The 20,646-nt window shown below is 40.7% G+C and overlaps 2 protein-coding genes across 11 annotated transcripts in view; one reads left to right on the top strand and one right to left on the bottom strand.

The window, feature by feature from the left end:
* The window catches only part of LOC129179198 (oocyte zinc finger protein XlCOF6.1-like), a 147,839-nt gene that overhangs the window by 18,346 nt on the left and 108,847 nt on the right, over positions 1 to 20,646 (bottom strand). For 3 of the 4 annotated variants that reach the window (XM_054772106.1, XM_054772108.1, XM_054772109.1), the window contains exon 1: positions 2,563 to 2,934. In XM_054772106.1, the coding sequence (XP_054628081.1) occupies positions 2,563 to 2,680 (118 nt within the window). In that variant the 5' untranslated portion in view covers positions 2,681 to 2,934. Of the gene's footprint in view, positions 1 to 2,562; positions 2,935 to 20,646 lie in introns of those variants that run through there. The other variant, XM_054772107.1, reaches the window with a different exon arrangement.
* LOC129179238 (gastrula zinc finger protein XlCGF8.2DB-like) lies at positions 11,336 to 18,814 on the top strand. Of its 7 annotated transcripts, none has more exons than XM_054772215.1 (4): positions 11,336 to 11,649; positions 11,864 to 12,070; positions 15,106 to 15,258; positions 16,691 to 18,814. In XM_054772215.1, the coding sequence occupies exon 4, from the start codon at positions 17,235 to 17,237 to the stop codon at positions 18,207 to 18,209; it is 975 nt and encodes a 324-aa protein (XP_054628190.1). In that variant the 5' UTR covers positions 11,336 to 11,649; positions 11,864 to 12,070; positions 15,106 to 15,258; positions 16,691 to 17,234; the 3' UTR covers positions 18,210 to 18,814. The 7 variants fall into 7 exon arrangements, with proteins under 7 accessions (XP_054628190.1, XP_054628194.1, XP_054628188.1 ...); XM_054772219.1 differs by having other exon boundaries at positions 16,691 to 17,239; XM_054772213.1 differs by lacking the exon at positions 15,106 to 15,258 and having other exon boundaries at positions 16,691 to 17,239.

The following is a 20,646-nucleotide window of genomic DNA, read 5'->3' as shown; positions in this document are numbered from 1 at the left end:
TCACACGCCCACACATTCCTGCACCTTTATATATATATGAAGTCTTCCTTACATACAGAGATACCTGTACATATGCACACTCACAGTACATACGTACTTCCCCACATTACTCACTGAGTTATCCAGGGTGTTATTATGTTGTTGGTTTTATTACAGCGACGGTGATTTCAGCAGTATGACTATATATATATATGTGTGTATGTGCGGTATATATGTGTATATATATATATATATATATATATATATATATATATATATGTATATATGTATTTATGTATGTGTATGTATGTATATATGTGTGTATATGTATTTTTTTTTTTACAATGATGTGCATTACAGTAACTTTGATTCTATTCACTATCATGGATAATCATTTCATTACTACAGTTATGTGTGACTGTTTCAATGCGGTATTATCATGGTGATCACTATCATAATTCATCATTTCATGACTGCTATTGTGTGCGACTGTTTCAATGCAGTATTGTCATTGTGATCACTGTCATAGGTCATCATTTCATGACTGCTATTATGTCTGATTGTCATTGACAGCTTTGTCATTGTGGTTGTTGATATTGATTTGTCCTTTATCCTTGTTCGTCTTTATAGTTGTCACGGACATTTATTTGCTGATGTCGTTCGGTATGTTTCTGTTGTTCTGTCACAATTGTTGTTGTTGCTGCTGTTGTCCTTGTCTCTTGTCTCTCTTTTTTTTGTTTTTGTCCCCCTCTCGCCCCCCCCCCCCCCCCCCCCCCCCCCCCCCCCCCCCCTGTTTCCTTTTCTCTTCTTCTCTGTCCCCTCCTGCTCCGGTCCGGAAAAAAAAAAAAATAAAAAAAAAAAAAAAAAACACCAAGAAGACGGTGGGCCAATGTGTTTGAGAGCGGGGGGCAAATGGCGACTGTGATTGGCTTATGTGTGAAAAGAGGGCAGTATTGGACTTAGAATGTATGCCACGTAAATGCTATTTATTCATTATGTGTTGTGTATAAAACAAACACAAGTACAATGTAACGATGAGTATTTTTAAGATGACCACTGAGGTTGTGAAAGCTCAACGTGAAGGAAAGACGATTGCCAACAACACACTTCCGGCTTTCACAATGAAAGCACTGCACGAAACATTCTGTCTGACTGCACCGAACAAAAGTCGAAGAAAAGTAGCTTCCAACAACATCAAATTAAAAGCCCAAAATGAATACAGACTCACCACTAGTGGAGTTTGGACTGGAGTTTGTTTTCAATGAAGAAGATTATCACATCGTTGTTTGATGTGGGTGACGGGCAGTGTGCTGCCTTGATGCTTTCACACACAACATCAGCATTGGGAATAACAAAAATATCATCTCTTTGTGGCAGCGTCGGACAAAGTTATACGTAACTCTCACTTTGTCTCGGCGTACACAACTATGGTGCATTCAATGAATGCTGGGAAACACAATTACCACACTGATATTTATTTACAAATCATTCAAATTGATTTATTTACAAAACGTTTTTTTTTTTTAACTCATTCCTTCTGAAGTCATCCACGGCCCGGTTAGGCCCACCAACAGACCGGTGGTTGGGGACCTCTGTTAAAAATCAGACTATGTTTGAACTCCACATATGACAATAATGATCATGATTAAGCTGTTAGGCGTGATGACAGGCTGGTGGTTTCTGGTCTACAGTAATTATTGAATCATCGTTATCATGATATGTGGCCGACATGCTAACCACCTGGCCACCCTGCGGCCACAGTTGCCATTTAAGTATTTATCAGTAACATAGGGAAAATAGAGAGGAAATGTGAATATGTACTTTGCAAGTCGATTTCGGTGTACACCCCCAAATTTTCTGCTTGAGCTCCTAAAATTTTAAGTTAGGGTCTACTGTGCTAATAGTAAAAAAAAAAAAAAAATCCATCCATCCATCCATTTTCTATACCGCTTCATCCTCATTAGGGTCACGGGGGCATGCTGGAGCCTATCCCAGCTGACTTTGGGCAACAGGCGGGGTACACCCTGGACTGGTCGCCAGCCAATCGCAAGGCACATACAGACAAACAACCATTCACACACACATGGACAATTTAGGTCGCCAATTAACCTCACCTGCATGTTTTTGGGAATGTGGGAGGAAGCTGGAGTGCCCAAAACGCAAACAAGGGCGGCCATTATCATTATTATTGTTGTTGTTGTTTTTGGATACAGGCGGTGTATTTTAGTGCTTATTCCTTCCGCAAATATTGTAATATAAGAAGACAACAGGCTGAGTTCTCACACATGTACTGATGTCATATCACGTCTGCTAACATTGACCGAATTAAAATGTTTATTTCATTTTATTCCTGACGCTCGGCTCAAAAAGTAAGCAAATGCAGCGTCTTCTCTCGGCTGAAAATCTGTGTCGCTTATAGATCTCACCAGGGTATGTGTGTTACCTCTCTGTTGCAGATGTGCACAAATATCCAGCATTCCGGATCCAAAAAAAAGACTGGAAATAATTCAATTTCGAACAAAATTGTTTTTCTGTTTGTTTTTTAAAGACAGCCTCCATTAAGACGTTGTAAAACTCGCTCACCGTTATCTGCAGTTTGGGGCTTTTTCTCCGTTGATGATTTGCTGGGAGTTGGTGGCGCTGATTCTCTTCCGCCTTCTCTTTGACTGGACGTCGCCATCTTAGCATAGCAGTGGTTCATCTTCTATCACGTCTTCAATCTTCACTTCAGATAGCACTCCAATGCTCCAAACTCAACTTCTGTTTCGTGGATTTTATAAAAGACGAATCTTTGGGCTTTCCGTTGTTATGTTTGCTGCGTGAATCGATATAACTGTTTTATCGTAAACTTTAAACCTTTGTCTGAACGTCCGTATTACTACGGGATCAGTTTTGCACATGCGCGAGATCTACGTCACTTCTTCTTCCTCTTTGTCCTTCAATGGCGGATGCAGACTATGTTTACTGCACTATCACCACCCTGCGGTTGTGAAAGTAACACAAACAAAACGTCCCACACTGTCTGATGCCCAGGGGAGGGAAGGATGAAAAGAAGAGGAGGAAAAACGAGACAAAGACAGAGGTAATGTTACTCTAAAGATGTCATGGTATTATTTTTCTGTTGCAGGAGGATGATTCATAGTGTCATTAACAGTTAGCATAGCATAGTTAGCTAATCAATAACTAGCCAGCGCTATTTTAACGTCAGTTAATTTTATGGAAGGGCCTAAGCTGTTATGAAAAATAGTAATGCAACTACTTCCTACCTACCTGCCTACTACCTTACCTCCCTCAGGTAAATGTGTACATATTAGATTTTTTCAGCATCGTTATAATGTTAAAATTAGTTTACATTCTGACACCTGGTTAGCGCACGTTTTCCCAGCTTGTAATAATTAATACAAATGCTATTAATTTCCCTTTTCTTTATATATTATAGTTGTAAGCCTAGATGTCTGTTCCGTGAGTTCATATTATCTGAAGTGTGTTTACAGTGTTAAACTTTGTATCAGTGTGCATAATTAATGTGTAACCAAAACCACATTTGTAAGGAAGTAATTAGACAGCTCAGATCTTCATGCATGTTGGCGACACTGTGGATTGGACAAACTAATTTACCCAAAAAACGCACCTCAAACGTACGTTCGGGTGATACATTGGTTGTCATTATTAGTAGTTCATTCCTTGAAATAATTATATTTGGTACCTGTAGCCATGCATTTGTTCCCAGGCTAAACTTTCAAATACGGACGTGCCTGCCTTAACAAGGAGAGGTATGTGCCCTACATGGAGCAATAATGTCGGTAACTCAAGACAGGTAATTTTCCCGGATTGCACTTTGCGCTGTGTGCGATAACTAGTTGTTTGTAGTGATTTAAGATACAATCAACTGCTGGTAATGCTGTAATAGCGGTAGCCATACCGGCTGGGCCGGTCAACTTTAGATGCAAGGTGGGCATGTTTTAAAGTAAACCTCTACATTAAAGTTTATTATTTTAACAGTTTGTAAGATGCTTAAATGTGCTATCCATGTCACAGAGTTTTTGCATCCAATGCCAGCTACAGGCAATCACTGTTTTTCCTTTTCCTTTATTATTTAAGTTGAAAGTAGTCTTATTGTTTCTGGGGTTAGTTAATATCAGGGACATTCCAGAGAATTATCAATTGTGTTGCAATTCCAGTGTGCGGTGAGTTACCAGGTTGTTGTGAAATCCTAGTGTGCATTGAATTCTTTGTTTACAATGTATTCTTAGTGTGCAGTGCATTACAAGTTGCAGTGGTTTTTATATATTTTTTCCTTTTATGTTATTATTTTGGTTACTGTGTTGAGAGACTCTGTGACATATAGGCCGGAGTATTCCACGACACCTTCTACTCATTTTAAAATTGGTAATTTTTTTTTCTACATCTGCGTCTGGACTCTTCTTTGTATTACATGTTGGTTGGGGACATTTATGTAGCACTGTAGCGTACAGGTACCAGCGGTCACAGATGTTAGAGCATAACTTATATATTACACTGTAGTTTACAAATTCTTTTCATTCTGTTAATTAGCATTTCACTGTAATAACAACATTTATATTATTAATATATGAATTGCTAAATTGCATATCAAAAAAGTGCATTGTATAATATACGGTACAGTGTAGTCAACATTATGCATGCATTGCTTAGGTTTTTCATTTATATTTAATTTTATTCTTGAAACCAAGTCTTTATCATTAGACTGGTGTTAACTACTCCTCTTCTCTCTTCAGATGCGCTGCTGAGATTCCTCAGTCCCACCTTCGCAAGTCCTCCTGTCCCCTCCACCTCAGCAACACCAGAGATTCCCTCACCAGTTACAGAAACACTGGATTTTCTGATACACAGACAACTGCAAAGGAGATGTGTGAAGAGATGAACGTGGCGGCTGAACTCAAACAAAAACATCTGAGAACCACAAAAAGGCACTTTGGCTATGAGTCCACAGGCGAGCCCATCCAAGATGCGCTACAAAAAATGGAAACCACATTTTTTAATGTGGTCGTGGATACTGCCATCTCTTCACTTGAAGCGAGATTTCGGAATCTTAGAGAGGTGAATAACTTAGGAGAAGAGGACCTGCGACAGAAGTGTCAAACCCTAAGTACTGCTCTGATCCATGACAGCCAGCCGGACATTGATGGCACAGAACTTGCAAAGGAAATGCAGAATTTCCCACTATTGCCATCAAAGAATATGACCAATGTGGAACTTTTGTCCTTACTGCATGAGAAAAGCTGGTAGAAATGTACCCCAACACGTGGGTGGCTTTAGGAATCTCTGCCACTCTGCCTGCTACAGTGGCTGCTGCTGAAATAAGATTCTCTAAGCTGAAACTGATTAAAACTTACCTGAGATTCTGTGATGCAAGAACGTCTCAGTGGACTTGGCATCATAAGCATAAACCATGTGGTCTCAAATCAGTTGTCATATGATATTGTAGATGACTTTGCTGCAAGAAACACCAGGAGAGTAAAGCTGTAGCAGGTTATGTGAGCTTGAGGAGGTGGTGGTGTTTTTGAATAGTTTCAGTTAAGGCAGTACCAAAAAACACCCCTAGAGGTCTCTGTAAGATCACCTTTTTATATATATTTTTTTAAATATTTTGATTTACATCCTTTGTATGTTTTGTGCACACTGGTTTCTTTATCTTATTTTGTGCAGTGTCTTATTTATATTATATTTATAACTTTAATTTGTCACTTGTTTGCACTTTTTTTGGGAGTATTTAATACTGTATGTGAGCTATTTATTCAAGATTTTTATTGTCATATGCACAGTAAAACAGGTAATTCTGCTATGCAATGAAATTCCTGTTCTGTTCATTCTCCCAAAAAAGGACAAAAAACAAGCTTTTATTGTCATTCGGTTATTTTTTTGTATTTGTTTCTTTAATTCTAAGTATTTTGAATGTGATGTCTTTTATAAAATGAATGTCTAACACAAAGCACACATTCACATAACACACATTCATACCTGTTGCCAATTAACTTGCATGTTAATTCACATTTCATGTGATAGCTGTCATTTCATGTGACGGTCTAACAGTCTCAGGTTTACCTATTAAAAACGGTGTCTTGTTTAAACCAGTGTGTCCTATGGTAGCACGTTTGTATGGAAGCCTGTTTCCTCCACTGAAAAAAAAATCCCAACGGTAAATTATAATTATGAGGTCAAAAGTCATAATTATGAGATTAAAAAAATCGAAATTACGAGATAAAATGTCAAAATTATGACACAGTCAAGTCATATAGAGATAAAAAGTTGAAATGATTATATAAAAAGCCATAATTATGAGATACAAACTGCACATGTGCCGCCTTCGCACGTGGCATTCGGCATATGCGTAGTTTATAATTATAATTATTTTTGGCTCATAATTATGACTTTTTGTCTCATCATTTCAAGTTATGTCAAAATTTTGTCATTTTATCTCATAATCATGAGTTTCTTATGTCATGACTTTTTATCATAATTTACCATTGGGATATTTTTTTTCTGTTGTGGAAACAGGCTTCCATAGTGTTTGTATAATACAATGTTTTCTTTTTTGTTAAAAAAAAAATTCTGTTTAAGGTTAGTTAGGGGGCCGCACGGTGGCCGAGTGGTTAGCATGTTGACCACACAGTCAGGAGATCTGAAAGATCAGTGTTTGAATCTCCTTTGGGCATCTCTGTGTGGAGTTTGCATGTTCTCACTGTGCAGGTGTGGGTTTTCTCACACATTCCAAAAATGTTAGCATGTTAGGTTAATTGGCGACCCCGCCTCTCGCCTGAAGTCAGCTGGGATGGGCTCCAGCATACGCGCGACCCTGGTGAGGACAAGCAGCATAGAAGATGGATGGATTTTAGTTAGTTTCCAAAGTTGTATTGTTTGTTCCAGTTTAGTGTTATTGTTTAAACATTTATTTTTACTATACTGTAGATGTCATTATGGGTTTAAATGGTTTGCTCTGACGTGTTCCCAAGCCAAAAGTAGTCAGCTATAATAATTACCTTGATAATTTTATTAGGGCTGTCTAAAATAACGCGTTAACGGTGGCAACTAATTTATTTAATTATTGATGTTACATTTTTTTGTGTAATTAACGCATGCGCACCAGAACAAGCACGCTTTCTGTTATGACGGCACAGTGGAGCATCCCAACACAGTCACACAGAGTCTGATGGTCCTTTATAACTTCATTCTGACCTGAACACATCAACAGCTTTTTGCTTTTTTGTGTTTTTGTATTTTCCTCGTTGTGAGTTACTATCTGTTTAATAGACTGTTCGGCAGACTGACTCGCCTTTGCATTCTGGGATCCTGTACATTGGCCTTGGCCACACGTGACACTTTTAGCTTGATTGATATATTCAGTTCATTTGGAGCTGTAAATAAATACAAAAATATATAATCCTATTTTCAGACATAGTTGCTAATGGCGATTAATTGTGATTAATTAATTTTACAACTGATTAATCAAATCACATTTTTAAATCATTTGACAGCCCTAAATTTTATGCATCTTCCTCATCCAAGCAAACGGTGTTTGACGTTCATTACTCCGCCTCACAGATTGTCGATAACAAACACTATGTTCAAGGATAAGGGGGTCCACATGTGCTCTTGGCACCAGGACACCCTAGGCCGCACTTCCAGGATTGACTTTGTGGTTGTATCATCTGACTTGCGGCCATATATTTTAGATACTCGGGTGAAGAGAGGGGCGGAGCTGTCAACCGATCACCACCTGGTGGTAAGTTTGCTCCGATGGTGGGGGAGGATGCCGGTCAGACCTGGCAGGCCCGAGCATATTGTGAGGCTCTGCTGGGAATGACTGGCAGAGTCGACCATGTTCCGAGGGAGGTGGCAGACATTGAGTCTGAATGGGCCATGTTCCGTGCCTCCATTGTCGAGGCAGCTGATCGGAGCTGTGGCCGTAAGGTGGTCGGTGCCTGTCGTGGCGGTAATCCCAGAACCCGTTGGTGGACACCAGTGGTGAGGGATGCCGTCAAGAAGAAGAAGGAGTCCTATCGGGCCTTTTTGGCTAATGGGACTCCGGAAGTAGCCCACAGGTACCGGCAGGCCAAGCGGTCTGCGGCTCTGGCAGTCGCTGAGGCAAAAACCCGGACATGGGAGGAGTTTGGAGAAGCCATGGAGAACGACTTCCGGACGGCTTCGAAGAGATTCTGGACCACCATTCGGCGTCTCAAGAGGGAAGGAGTGCACAGTCAACACCGTGTATGGTGGGGATGGTGGGGCTGAGGTTGCTGAGGTTGTCAAAAAGGGGTGGATGAGATCCGCCCGGAGTTCCTTAAGGCCATGGATGCTGTAGGCGTGTCTTGGTTGACACGACTCTGCAGCATCGCGTGGACATCGGGGGAAGTACCTCTGGATTGGCAGACCGGGGTGGTGGTCCCCCTTTTTAAGAAGGGGGACCGGAGGTTGTGTTCCAACTATCGAGGAATCACATTCCTCAGCCTCCCTGGTAAGGTCTATTCAGGGGTTCTGGATAGGAGGATCGGATCAGATAGTTGAATCTCGGATTCAGGAGGAGCAGTGTGGTTTTCATCCTGGTCGTGGAACTGTGGACCAGCTTTACACTCTCAGCAGGGTCCTTGAGGGTGCATGGGAGTTTGCCCAACCAGTCTACATGTGTTTTGTGGACTTCGAGAAGGCATTCGACCGTGTTCCCCGAGGAATTCTGTGGGAAGTACTCCGGGAGTATGGGGTATCGGACCAGCTAATTCAGGCTGTCCGTTCTCTGTATGACCGGTGTCAGAGTTTGGTTTGCATTGCCGGCAATAAGTCGGACCCGTTTCCAGTGAGGGTTGGACTCCGCCAGGGCTGCCCTTTGTCACCAATTCTGTTCATTATTTTTATGGACAGAATTTCTAGGCGCAACCAGGGCGTTGAGGGGTTCCGGTTTGGTGGCTTCTGGATTGAGTCTCTCTTTTTGCAGATGATGTGGCCCTGCTGGCTTCATCAAGCGGTGAACTTCAACTTTCACTGGATTGGTTTGCAGCCGAGTGTGAAGTGACCGGGGTGAGAATCAGCACCTCCAAGTCCGAGTCCATGGTTCTCACCTGGAAAAGGATGGAGTGCCATCTCCGGGTCGGGGATGAGATCCTGCTCCAAGTGGAGGTGTTTAGCTACCTCGGGGTCTTGTGAGATCGACAAGAGAATTGGTGCAGGGTCTACAGTGATGCAGACTACACATTGGTCTGTTGTGGTGAAGAGAGAGCTAAGCCGAAAGGCAAAGCTCTCAATTTACCGGTCGATCTAGTGACCGAAAGGACAAGATCACGGGTACAAGCGCCCGAAATGAGTTTTCTCCGTAGGGTGGCTGGGCCCTCGCTCAGAGATAAGGTGAGAAGCACTGCCATCCGGGAGAGACTCGGATGAGGCCAGATGATGTGGCTTGGGCATCTGGTCAGAATGTCAGAAGCATCCCTCGGGAGGTGTTTAAGGCAAGTCCGAACCGTAGAAGGCCTCTGGGAAGACCCAGGACACATTGGAGAGACTATGTTTCCCAACTGGCCTGGGAACGCCTCGGGATCCGCCGGGAGGAGCTGGACGAAGTGGCCAGGGAGAGGAAAATCTGGGCCTCCCTGCTTAGGCTGCTGCTCCCGCAAACCGATCTCGGATAAGCAGTACAAGATGGATGGATGGATGGATGGAATGACAATTTAGAGTCGCCAATCAACTTAACATGCATGTTTTTGGACATGCACGAAGTTCTTCATTGCTGTGTGAGTTATATGAACAAGTAAGTATGTTTGATAATTATGTTGTGCATTAAGAGTGTTTAATCATGAAGATTTAATTTACCTGTATATTGGTGTTCCAGGGTGTACCCCAACTGTCGCCCGAAGTTAGCTGGGATAGGCTCCAGCATACCCCCGCAACCCTAATAAGGAGAACCGGCATAGAAAATGGATGGATGAATCGATGGTGTTCCAATCCCCACACTTTGAAAACCTGTCACATCCGGCCCGCCAAGCATTTGAATGCGGCCCGCCAGTTGCTTCCAAAGTAATTCAATCTTTAAGATACAAGCTGGCAACATGACTTGCTAGTAGTCAGTCAATCTGAGACAACCTTTTGATGGTTTAAGTAGCTTTTCACATGCAGTGATCCAGACAACTACCTGACGCACGGTGCCAAACAAACACAAGTGAAAAATGCGTGTCACACAACTTAACCTACCCACTGCACAGTCTGGGAAGTAAAAAGGAAGGACATTCACATACTTAATAGTTCATGTTTTAGCGTTCATACAGTAGTTCATATTGTATATTACATCCTTTATTCATGTACATTCCGGGTGTCTTATTTAGTAAAAAAAAAAACCTGTCAAATTTAATTTTGTCATTTGATATGGTCTGATATTTAAAGTGCTCCTGAAAAAAAGGGACACAAGCACATACAAGATTGTATGACACTATCATTCCAGGTGGACTGTTATAACTTTAAGGGTAAAATAGAGTGCATGTATCAAATATATACAGTAGTCTCGACCGCCGGCCAATTTGTTAACTCAATGCAGCCCGCGAGTCAAAAAGTTTGGCCACCGCTGGTCTAAAATAAAAATATATGTAGGACAAATACTTATCTATTTATCAGTGCACATGTACAACTTCAATCGAAATTTGACCATGCAAAATATACATTTTTGAACCAGAATTACTTGATTACTGTAAAATTAATTAACCAATTAATCATGTTCCATGTTTCAAGTTAAGTGTGCTGGAGTAGGGGGTACATGGCTTCAAGTTAAATGTCTAAAGGGGCGCGCGACTGTGAAAAGTTTGGGAACCACTGGTCTAGTGACAATGAGGAAGTGTCGTTCCCAGGACGAGCGGACAGACGTGTTTGTTAGTTGGAGATACATACGTGGTGTTGGAATTGTACTACTGTTGATGTGTTCAGGTCAGAATAATGTTACTAAATAGTGGCAGACTCTGTGTGACTGTTGAGACGCTATTGTGGCTCCGTCTGCCATCATAACAGAGACATATGTGGCTTGATGGGATGCTGCAAATTTGTTTGCGTCATTAACGCACTACACTGAATTTTAATGAAATAAATTATATACGTTTTTGACAGCCCTACTAATATATACATACTGTATATTTTAATAATCCCACAGCCTCTTAACATTTATTATACGCATAACATGGACTTTATTATATGTACAACTTGTTTTATGTGGATTTTTTCAAAATGAAAAACATTGACATCGTCAAATATAATGGGCATTTAAATGGTAGAACAAATATCAATGCGTTTGAGGGTGACGTTACGGAAGTGACGTAACCGCACTGCATTTGTGGGCTTGGAGGGAAACTCAAAGGTTTGTTGACGCAGGCTGCATACTCGACGCTGCGCGTGTGTTTTGTTGCTTTGTTTTAACAAGTCAAAACATGGTGCAAACGTGTTGTGTTATTCACTGCCACAATCGTTCACGCGATCGCTTCGGGAATAAAAAGGATGGGGTGAGATTTTTCTCATTTCCAACGTGGAAGCAAAGCCAAGGAGCTCTGATCTGTGAGCTAACAAAGAGACGCCGAATGGCCTGGATAGCAACCGTTAGACGATCAAACATCTCTTTCAACGCCATCACCCGACACATGTTGGTTTGTTCGCGGCATTTTCACACTGGTAAGTTTGGATCAAAGCATGTGTTTTGCTCTTTCACACCGAGCATTTAGTAGGCCGCTAGCATTAGCTAAGATAGCTGAGGGTACCCAAACCAAGACCGTCTTTTGGGGAATAAAACGCGTTGTCACTTAAAATTGTTTGTAAGCTCAAGAATGAATGCAAGAACCGTGATCAATGTAAACAGTTTTAAAATAAAGGAGTGTGTGTTTTTTAGGGAGACCAGCTGATGAAATGGATGAAAGCCATCGGGACTGGACTCCCTCATTACATCTCGGACACACGGAGGTGGAAACTGCAGATAACAAGAGACTACAGGTAACATTGTACGAGCAGGAAGTTTCTCCAACAAGAGGGGAGAACGAGCGACTACGAAAACAACTGGAGACTGTTTGCAAGCCTCAAGGTGTGCGACACACTGAAGGTATGTTTAAAGGGTCCCTGACATGATTCGTCAAGTTTGCTTAAATATGTTATATATTGTTTGTAATTATGTTATACATTTGTAGATTTTTAAAGGTGAATGGTAAATTTGCAAAAATTACATTTATAGTTAATGGCGCCAGCCACGACGAATTAGCTCGAGCAGTTCAGCCTCATTTCAGAAAGTGATGTCATCGGGGTGACACCTCTCAGCTAAAGCAGAGTAAACAAATGCTTCTCGAGGTAGACTGTCGACTTGGTTCAGTATACTTTTCATCAAAATAGTAGTCATGCCAAAACATTGAGTTGCCGCTGGATGTTCACAGCATCTGAGTGATACTGCAGTTTTTTTTCCCCAAAAGAGGAAGGTTTAAGACAACAATGGACAATCAAGTGCAGAGAACAAGAGACAGATGGAGGCCCACCTCGAGTTCTGTTCTTCACAGGGATCATTTCATTGACTGCTTTGAAGGAACCCCTTTACAAGGAGCATTTGGCTTGAGAGTATGATATTAACGCATTTTGTAAAAGGATGCTTCAAAAACAAGAAAAGAAGAATGATCACTATGTCAAAGCTGCCACAGAACAGAGTAAGTCATGTCTTGTTTATATAATGTTGTATAATAATGTCTTCTAAACGCTATTCCTCAATAGCGACAAGGCTGCAAAGTCGGCAGCTGTGATGTTGACTGTGGCGAAATATACAATAAAACAGGCAATATAGACCCCGTCTTTAAGGAGCCGTTTGAAAACAATAATTGAAGGCAGGGCTGGGCGATACATCGATGATATGAATATAAAGATATTTCTTTTCAGCACGATATCAAAAACAAACATATTGTTCATATCGATATAGACTGGATTTGCGCTGTAAGTCTTGGCATCTTGACTGGAGTTCTCACTCATCACTCTGCAATGTGTGTGAGCACCACTGAGCGGGGCTCTTGTCTGCTCCCCTCCGTGCATGGAGGAGGAGAGAGGAGGCAGGAGCCCCGCTCGGTGGCTGTACAGTGTGAGCAGAGATAGACTGCTGAGCATACCAAAACACTAAAATTCTTATTAAATATTTTGGGACACCTCTATTATACAATTTGTGAAATAACTTTTCATGATTTATATGGTCAAAAGCCTTTGAGGCGTCAATAAAGCAAACAAAAATGGTAGTATTGTGCCCGTTGTACAGATTTGTGCCAAGCTTGGATTTGAAGCCAAAATGATTATCAGATGTCATGATAAACTTCTCCATTCTATTCAACATAGCCCTTTCCAAGACCTTTGATAAGGTACTTGCCAGAGCTATAGGACGATAATTGTCTCTGTGTAGGCTCTCAGTCGTACAGGAGTTGTCCATCGAGGAAAAGGCTTCTTGAGACGTCATCTGTACTTCTGTGAAGAAGGTGTCGGACGTTTCGCTCCTCATCCGAAGAGCTTTGTCAGCGAACTAATAAGTGCTGGTAGCCTGAGTTGGGTATGAACGACTCTGATACTGGCTCGTTAGCATCTATTGTTCTGGCTTGGCCCTGGCTTCACCTCATTTGCAAAACTAAGAGCTGTGGGTTTTGGTCTCAGTAACCTGCTGAACACCCTGGGGAGGTTACACCATGTATCTATGGCCTTCCAAAAATTCACAAGGAAGGGTTTCCCCTCAGACCCATTGTCTGTAGCATTGACTCTACCACGTACAATGTAGCTAAATACGTAAAAACAGTCTTATCCCCATTGGTAGGCAACACTGATCATCATATAGAGAACACAAAAGGGTTTGTGTCGAGTATCAAAGACCTCAGATTGGAGCCAGAGGAAACTTTGGTGTCTTATGATGTGACTTCACTTTTCACGTCTGTCCCCACCTCAGCAGCAGTCTCGGTGGTGAGGAAGAGACTGCTCGAGGACTCAACTCTGCATCGGAGAACAAAACTTAGTGCTGACCACATCTGCCAATTATTGGAAATTTGCCTTAACACTACATATTTTCAGTTTAGAGGGAAATTTTACAGACAAATCCATGGTTGTGCTATGGGCTCACCAGTCTCACCCATAGTGGCGAATCTGTACATGGAAGAGATGGAGAAACAGGCTCTCACATCCTTCTCAGGGACAAAACCAAGGCACTGGTTTAGATAGGTGGATGACACCTTTGTCATAATCAAAAAACAAGAAATTCAGTCTTTCACAGATCACATCAATGCGGTGGACACCAATATCAAATTTACTCGCGAGGACGCTAAAGAGAACCAACTAGCCTCCTTAGACTGCAACGTAATTATAGGAGAGGACAGACAGCTACTTACAGAGGTCTTTAGAAAGGCCACACACACTGACCAATACCTGCTTTTTGAATCAAACCATCCACTACAACATAAACTAGGGGTTATTAGGACCCTCCAACAAAGAGCGGAACAAATACCAACTAGTGCTGAGGGAAGGAAAAAGGAGACACAACATGTCCAGAGAGCGCTCTCAACCTGTGGGTACCCACGGTGGGCTTTTAACAAATGTCAAAAGAAGAGAGTAGGGAAAGAAATCCAAAAGCCCACAGAAGCAAAAAGGAGAGGAGTGGTAGTCCCTTATGTAGAGATTCAAGATTCAAGAGAGTTTTATTGTCATGTGCATGGTAAAACAGCAGTTATACTATGCAATGAAAATATTATTCTGTTCATTCTCCCAAGAAAAGAAAGAAAGAAAACACAAGAAAGAATAAGAATATAAGAAACATAAACATATATACCAATAAATTAAGCAACAACAACAGAAGAGACATTAATATGAATAAATAAATAAATAAATAAATAAATAAATAAATAAATAAATAAATAAATAAAGTGCTATGAGTGTGTGCGTGTGTTGCGTGCGGCGTGTGTAAATGCTTCGTTGAGAAGCCTGATGGCCTGTGGGTAAAAGCTGTTCGCCAGCCTTGTGGTTCTGGTAGCGTCTGCCTGACGGTAGGAGTGTGAATAATGAGTGTTGTGGATGTGTGCTGTCCTTGATGAGGTTGTGTGTTCTGCGTAGGACTCTAGATTTATAAATGTCTTGCAGTGAGGGCAGGGCTGCCCCAACAATGTTGAAGCTCTTCGGATGAGGAGCGAAACGTCCGACACTTTCTTCACAGAAGTACAGATGACGTCTCAAGAAGCCTTTCCCTCCATGACTGAGACTGTTGTTTTGAGCGATGACCTTCCGCGATTTCCAGTGGGTTTGATAAGCTGTATAAGAGTTCTGTTCTTAATCTACCCAAAGAAATAAAGCACTGTCGCTTCCTTACTGACTCTTGAGCGCCTGTATGTTTGACTGCCTGTGCCCAATAATACCATACGCCTTATATATGTGTTAAATCCGGAAATGGCACCGGTAACTGAGACTGCACCTTTTAATACGGTGCGCTTTATGGTTGCGCAAATACGGTACAATGACCCTCTCTGCTGTACAAAAAGGGGTACTGATTTATTAAACTGGGACATTTAAATTCAGAAGTGGCACAGATATACAGTATATAAATATCACAAAATAGCCTATCTCCTAAAAAAATTATGACACACAACTATAAAAGGACAGTTTTTATTATTTGACTGTTCAAACCATGGGCGTTTATATTAATGAAACAGGAAAACTTGAGGGACATCCATATGCTGGAAAATACGACACAGTACTGCAGGGCACGGATGGGGCACACAAATATTTCAAATTAGCTCCTGAAACCAGTTTTGCTGACAGAAACTGACAGGAAAATACCAAGAGCATTAAATACAAGCAATGAACTCCCAGGGATTGATCAGAATCCGAGCTGTCATATGAAAAATATGTAAGAGACAAAATAGAGGCTTATGACATAATACTATGACTATGACATATAGAGACTTCTTTTATCCTAAATGCTAAGCAAAGGGTGTCCCAAGGGATGGGATTTTTTTTTTTGAAGGATTGATGACGTGATGCAACTTGACTCATACAAAAAAGTCACTGTTAACTGTCAAAATATTTTATGTAGTCTGAAGAGAATTCATACACGAAATATATTTCATAATTAAAATACAAGTTGATTAAAATGTAAACCCTTGTGTACTTTAATGAGAAAACATTCATTTCTACAAGTATTTTCATATTAAACTACAAAAGCAAACTGACACGCATACCACCGCCAAGCGCCATAGTTCCCACCATATTGTGGTTTACACCATAAATATCAGTCCTTCTTACAGGTATTTAGATTCCTTGAACATGAAAATGTACCATGGAAGTGTTGGACTGTCTTAAAGAATGCCAACAATGCTAGCATGCTAACACCTAACATAATAGCGCTAAGTGTTTGTATAAGTGCCTACAATGCTAAAAATGTTAGTATAAATAATTTTAATATGGTAATGTTAACATAATCCATTCTGAATTTTTCAAGTTATTTTGAACACAGACAGACAAACAAATAAACGCCAGCAAAAGATACCCTCTGTTGCGCTTGGCTCTGTGCTTGGCGGAGGTAATAACTGGTAAAATGAAGTTAATTGCTATGTAACAGGGAAAAATGTTTCACAGTAAAATATGTAAAGAACCATCAATCGTTATTCCACCGTTACTTTTAAGGAAGAATTGTGGTAACTAAACTTTAATTGTGCTCTTTTTTTCCCAGTGCACAATTCAGACATCCAGCAGCTGACTGGTCATCAAGGAGAATGTCCCATTCAACCACAGGGTGAGAGCTCCGCTTTAGAGCAGGAGCAGCCACAGCCCCTTCACATTAAAGAAGAGGAGGAGCCAGAGCCCACCCACATTAAAGAGAAAGAGGAGGACCCAAAGTCTCCCTTTGTTAAAGAGGAAGAGGAAGAACTCTCGATCACTCAGGAGGGAGAGCGTCTTCTAGTGCCAGAGGAGGCTGAGCGCCTGAGGAGGTTGCCACTGACTGGTGTCTCTGTGAAGACGGAAGACCATGAGGTCAAACCACCTGAGTCCTCACAGCTTCATCACAGTCCAAGTGAGGAGACGAGAGAGATGGAGCCTTCAAGCAGCAGATCACCGCAACACTTGACAACAGAAGCTGATGGAGACCACTGTGGAGGATCACAAGCAGACAACCTCTTAGCTCTACTATCAGATAGTGACGACACAACGTCGCACTCTCCTGAAGATGAAGACAACAATCTTTCAACCACGATACAGACTGTGAAGGTGATAAGATGACTCATACTGACAACAAACACTCTGAGTGCTCTAAAAAGAAGACTGGTAAAAAACATTTTAACTGCTCAGGTTGTGATAAAAGATTTTCTTGTAAGGGGAATTTGACTCAACACAAGCGAACACACACACAAGAGAAGCGTTTTAGTTGCTCAGATTGTTGTAAGAGCTTTACTCAAAAGACACATATGGTAGTACACTTGAAAACGCACACTGGAGAAAAACCTTTTACTTGCTCAAGCTGTTCTAAAACTTTCACACGAAAGGAAACGTTGGTATCACATATGAGAATACACACAGGAGAAAAATGTTTTAGTTGCTCAAACTGTGGTAAAAGCTTCTCTCAGAAAATACAAATGACATTACACATGAGGAAACATACAGGAGAAAAACCTTTTAGTTGCTCAGACTGTGGTAAACGCTTCACTCACAAAGCAAATATGGTATCACACATGAGAACGCACACTGGAGAAAAACCTTTTAGTTGCTCAGACTGCGGTAAAAGCTTTGCTCGCAAAGAAGCTCTGGTATCACACATGAGAATACACACAGGAGAAAAACGTTTTAGTTGCTCAGACTGTGGTAAAAGCTTCACTCAAAAGGCACATATGGTATCACACATGAATACACACACAGGAGAAAAACCTTTTACTTGCTCAAACTGTTCTAAAAGTTTCACACGAAAGGGAACTTTGGTATCACATATGAGAATACACACAGGAGAAAAACCTTTTATTTGCTCAGACTGTGGTAAAAGCTTCTCTCACAAAATGCGTCTGGTATTACACAAGAGAACACACGCAGGAGAAAAACCTTTTACTTGCTCAAACTGTTTTAAAAGTTTCACACAAAAGGGAACTTTGTTGTCACACATGACAACACACACACAGGGGGAAAACCTTTTACTTGTTCGGAGTGTGGTAAAAGCTTCCCTTGCAAAGTATGTATTGGAAGAAAAACATTTTAGTTGCTGAAATTGTGGTGACACATAATGTCCTCTTTGAACAGACTCATGCAGAGTGACTGACGGGCTACGGTAGTTTATGGCTAAATGCTGTAACTGATCAAGACGCTTCATGTTCGATTACTTCCACATTCCGTCTGGAAAGTAGTGATTTGATTCCTTTGACTGAATTGAGGTCGTATCAGTCACTCATTGAAATGAATCAGGTATTGAGGTCACTCGGCAAAGAGCGCATGATTTGATTAGATTTTGGTCAAGTGATTGCATGTAATAAAAAGGAATCATTATTTCGTTAATATTGTTACATTGTCTTATATTGTATTATACAATGATATGTTCTCAAATAAGTGTGTTGATACAAAGAATTTTTGTTTGCCTAAAATTTTTGCCATGTGTTTTATTCCGATTATAATTATGATCAACAAATTAAAGGCAAAATAACTAAATCATCTATTTCTGTTGAGAAATCGGTATCTGTTTTATAGGTATCAATATCAGAAATACAGGCTCTACTGTATACTGAATTGGTATCGGATTGATACCAAAAGTTCAGCCCAGCCCTATCTCTGTCTGTCAGCCCCAAATGAAAAACTAAACCCCCTAATATATTTTGTCTGATGCTGTATTTTATTGTGAACATTGAATGCAACGCCTAATAAAGTAGTGTTTGATGTGTCTGACAATTTAATGTCTCTGTTTTATTTTTCACTAGTTTTCACTACTGACTGAAAACAGTAAGTTTTTAAACAATCTGACACTCCTTTTATCACGAATATATATATACTTGATTTAATAATCCCAGCCTCCTAACATTTATTATATGGAAAATAACTCATTTTTTGTGGATTTTCCAAGAATAAAAACTGACTTCTACGAAAACGGGCATTTAAAGGTCAATGTATAGTTTTGAATAATATATTTGGTATTTTTGATTAAGAGTGAAAAATTTGAGCAGAAAGAAAACCAATGAATCTGTTTGAGGGAGATGTTTGGAGGTGGACTGGAGGGGCAGCAGATCTGCCATGAAAAGGGTTTATATAGTTCTGATGAGGTCGATTATGGATTATGGATGTATTGCGTATGGGTCAGCTTCTACAACTGTATTGAAGAAGCTGGAAGTGATGCAGGCACAGGCACTGACTGTGTTGTGGAGCTTTTCAGACCACTCCTGTTCCTGCCCTGCAGGTGGAGGTGGGTGAGCTACCCTTGCAAATTAGACAGGCAATTAACTATGCATTACTGGGTGAATCTCAGGGGCCATCCAGAAGTTCAGCATGCAAAAAGAGTGTTACTACCATGCTGGGAGACCAAAAACAGTTCTCTTTGTCAGTGCCATTAACAGTCACACCTCCATGGTTGTTCTCTGCTTTCTCCGTTGACTTGAGTAACCTGGAAAAGGTCCAATCTAAAAAATCTTTTGGGGAATGTGGAAATGAAAGACTGCAAAGGTAAAGCTTGTGTATAATGATGGCTCTAAAGACCCGAATACAGGAAGTACTGGACAGGACAGAAAATCTCAGTTCATTTGGAAGTGTTTACAGTTCAATTAATGGCAATATCGGCAGCTCTGCAGTAGATAGAAGAGGCAAAAGTGGAGAAGGCAGTTTTTTGCTCAGATTCAAGCTCAGCATGAATGTCTATACAGTATTTTAAATCGCAAATCAGGCAAGATGTTGTGAATGAAATATACGAAACGTTGTACAGACTTGACAGGAGGAATATTAGTATTAGTAAAGTTTTTTGATCCCAGCTCATTAGGGCATAAAGGGCAACGAAGCAGCATTTTATCTGGCAGAGCAAACGCTCATCTTGGCGCAGTACATCTATGGATTCACAGGAGTACCAAAATTAAAAGGGAATACGTGTGGAAATACAAAGAGAATCAACAATAATACAAATATAAAAATGTAGTCATATTCTTTTACCATTTCTGGATTGTCTTTGTTTTGTCCAATTTGCCGTTGTTTTTCCTGTTTTGTATTTGTCTTTTCCACTTGCGTTTTGTCATTGCATTTAATAATGACAAAGACAAAAGAATGGTTTCTGTATCGTCTTTGTTTTTTTCCATTTTGGCGTCGCTTTTCCTGTGTTGTCTTTGTCTTTTCCATTTCCTTTTGTCATTTAGTAATGATGCTCGACGCTGCCCTTGTCTTTTTGTTGTTTTGTTTTAACAAGTCACAAACATGATGCAAACGTTTAAAGAACACTACCCCAGGTAAACACCAAGGAAGTTATCAGATGGTTAAAAATTTAAGTGGCATATGAAAGCAAACTGTGATAAGCTTGTCCAGTAAGATTTGGGAGGAAGGAAAGTTACCAACAGCGTGGAAAGAGGCAGTTATAATACCGCTGCGTAAACCAGGCAAAAATCCGGAAGAGGTTGGAAATTATAGACCAATTGCTTTGACCTCTAATTTGAGTAAAATAATGGAAAAAATGATAAAAGA

The sequence above is a fragment of the Dunckerocampus dactyliophorus genome, chromosome 4 (assembly GCF_027744805.1).
Source record: "Dunckerocampus dactyliophorus isolate RoL2022-P2 chromosome 4, RoL_Ddac_1.1, whole genome shotgun sequence".
Lineage (NCBI taxonomy): Eukaryota > Metazoa > Chordata > Actinopteri > Syngnathiformes > Syngnathidae > Dunckerocampus > Dunckerocampus dactyliophorus.
Note: the sequence above shows the minus strand (reverse complement) of the source record. Positions and strands in the feature narration are given on the sequence as shown.

Bases quoted from the DNA above. Each gene is read 5' to 3' on its own strand.
- LOC129179238 (XM_054772213.1), top strand. From the start codon at position 11,412: ATGGTGCAAACGTGTTGTGTTATTCACTGCCACAATCGTTCACGCGAT. The intron at 11,650-11,863 runs GTAAGTTTGGAT...TGTGTTTTTTAG, and splicing joins TTCGCGGCATTTTCACACTG to GGAGACCAGCTGATGAAATG. The intron at 12,071-16,690 runs GTATGTTTAAAG...TTTTTTTCCCAG, and splicing joins AGGTGTGCGACACACTGAAG to TGCACAATTCAGACATCCAG.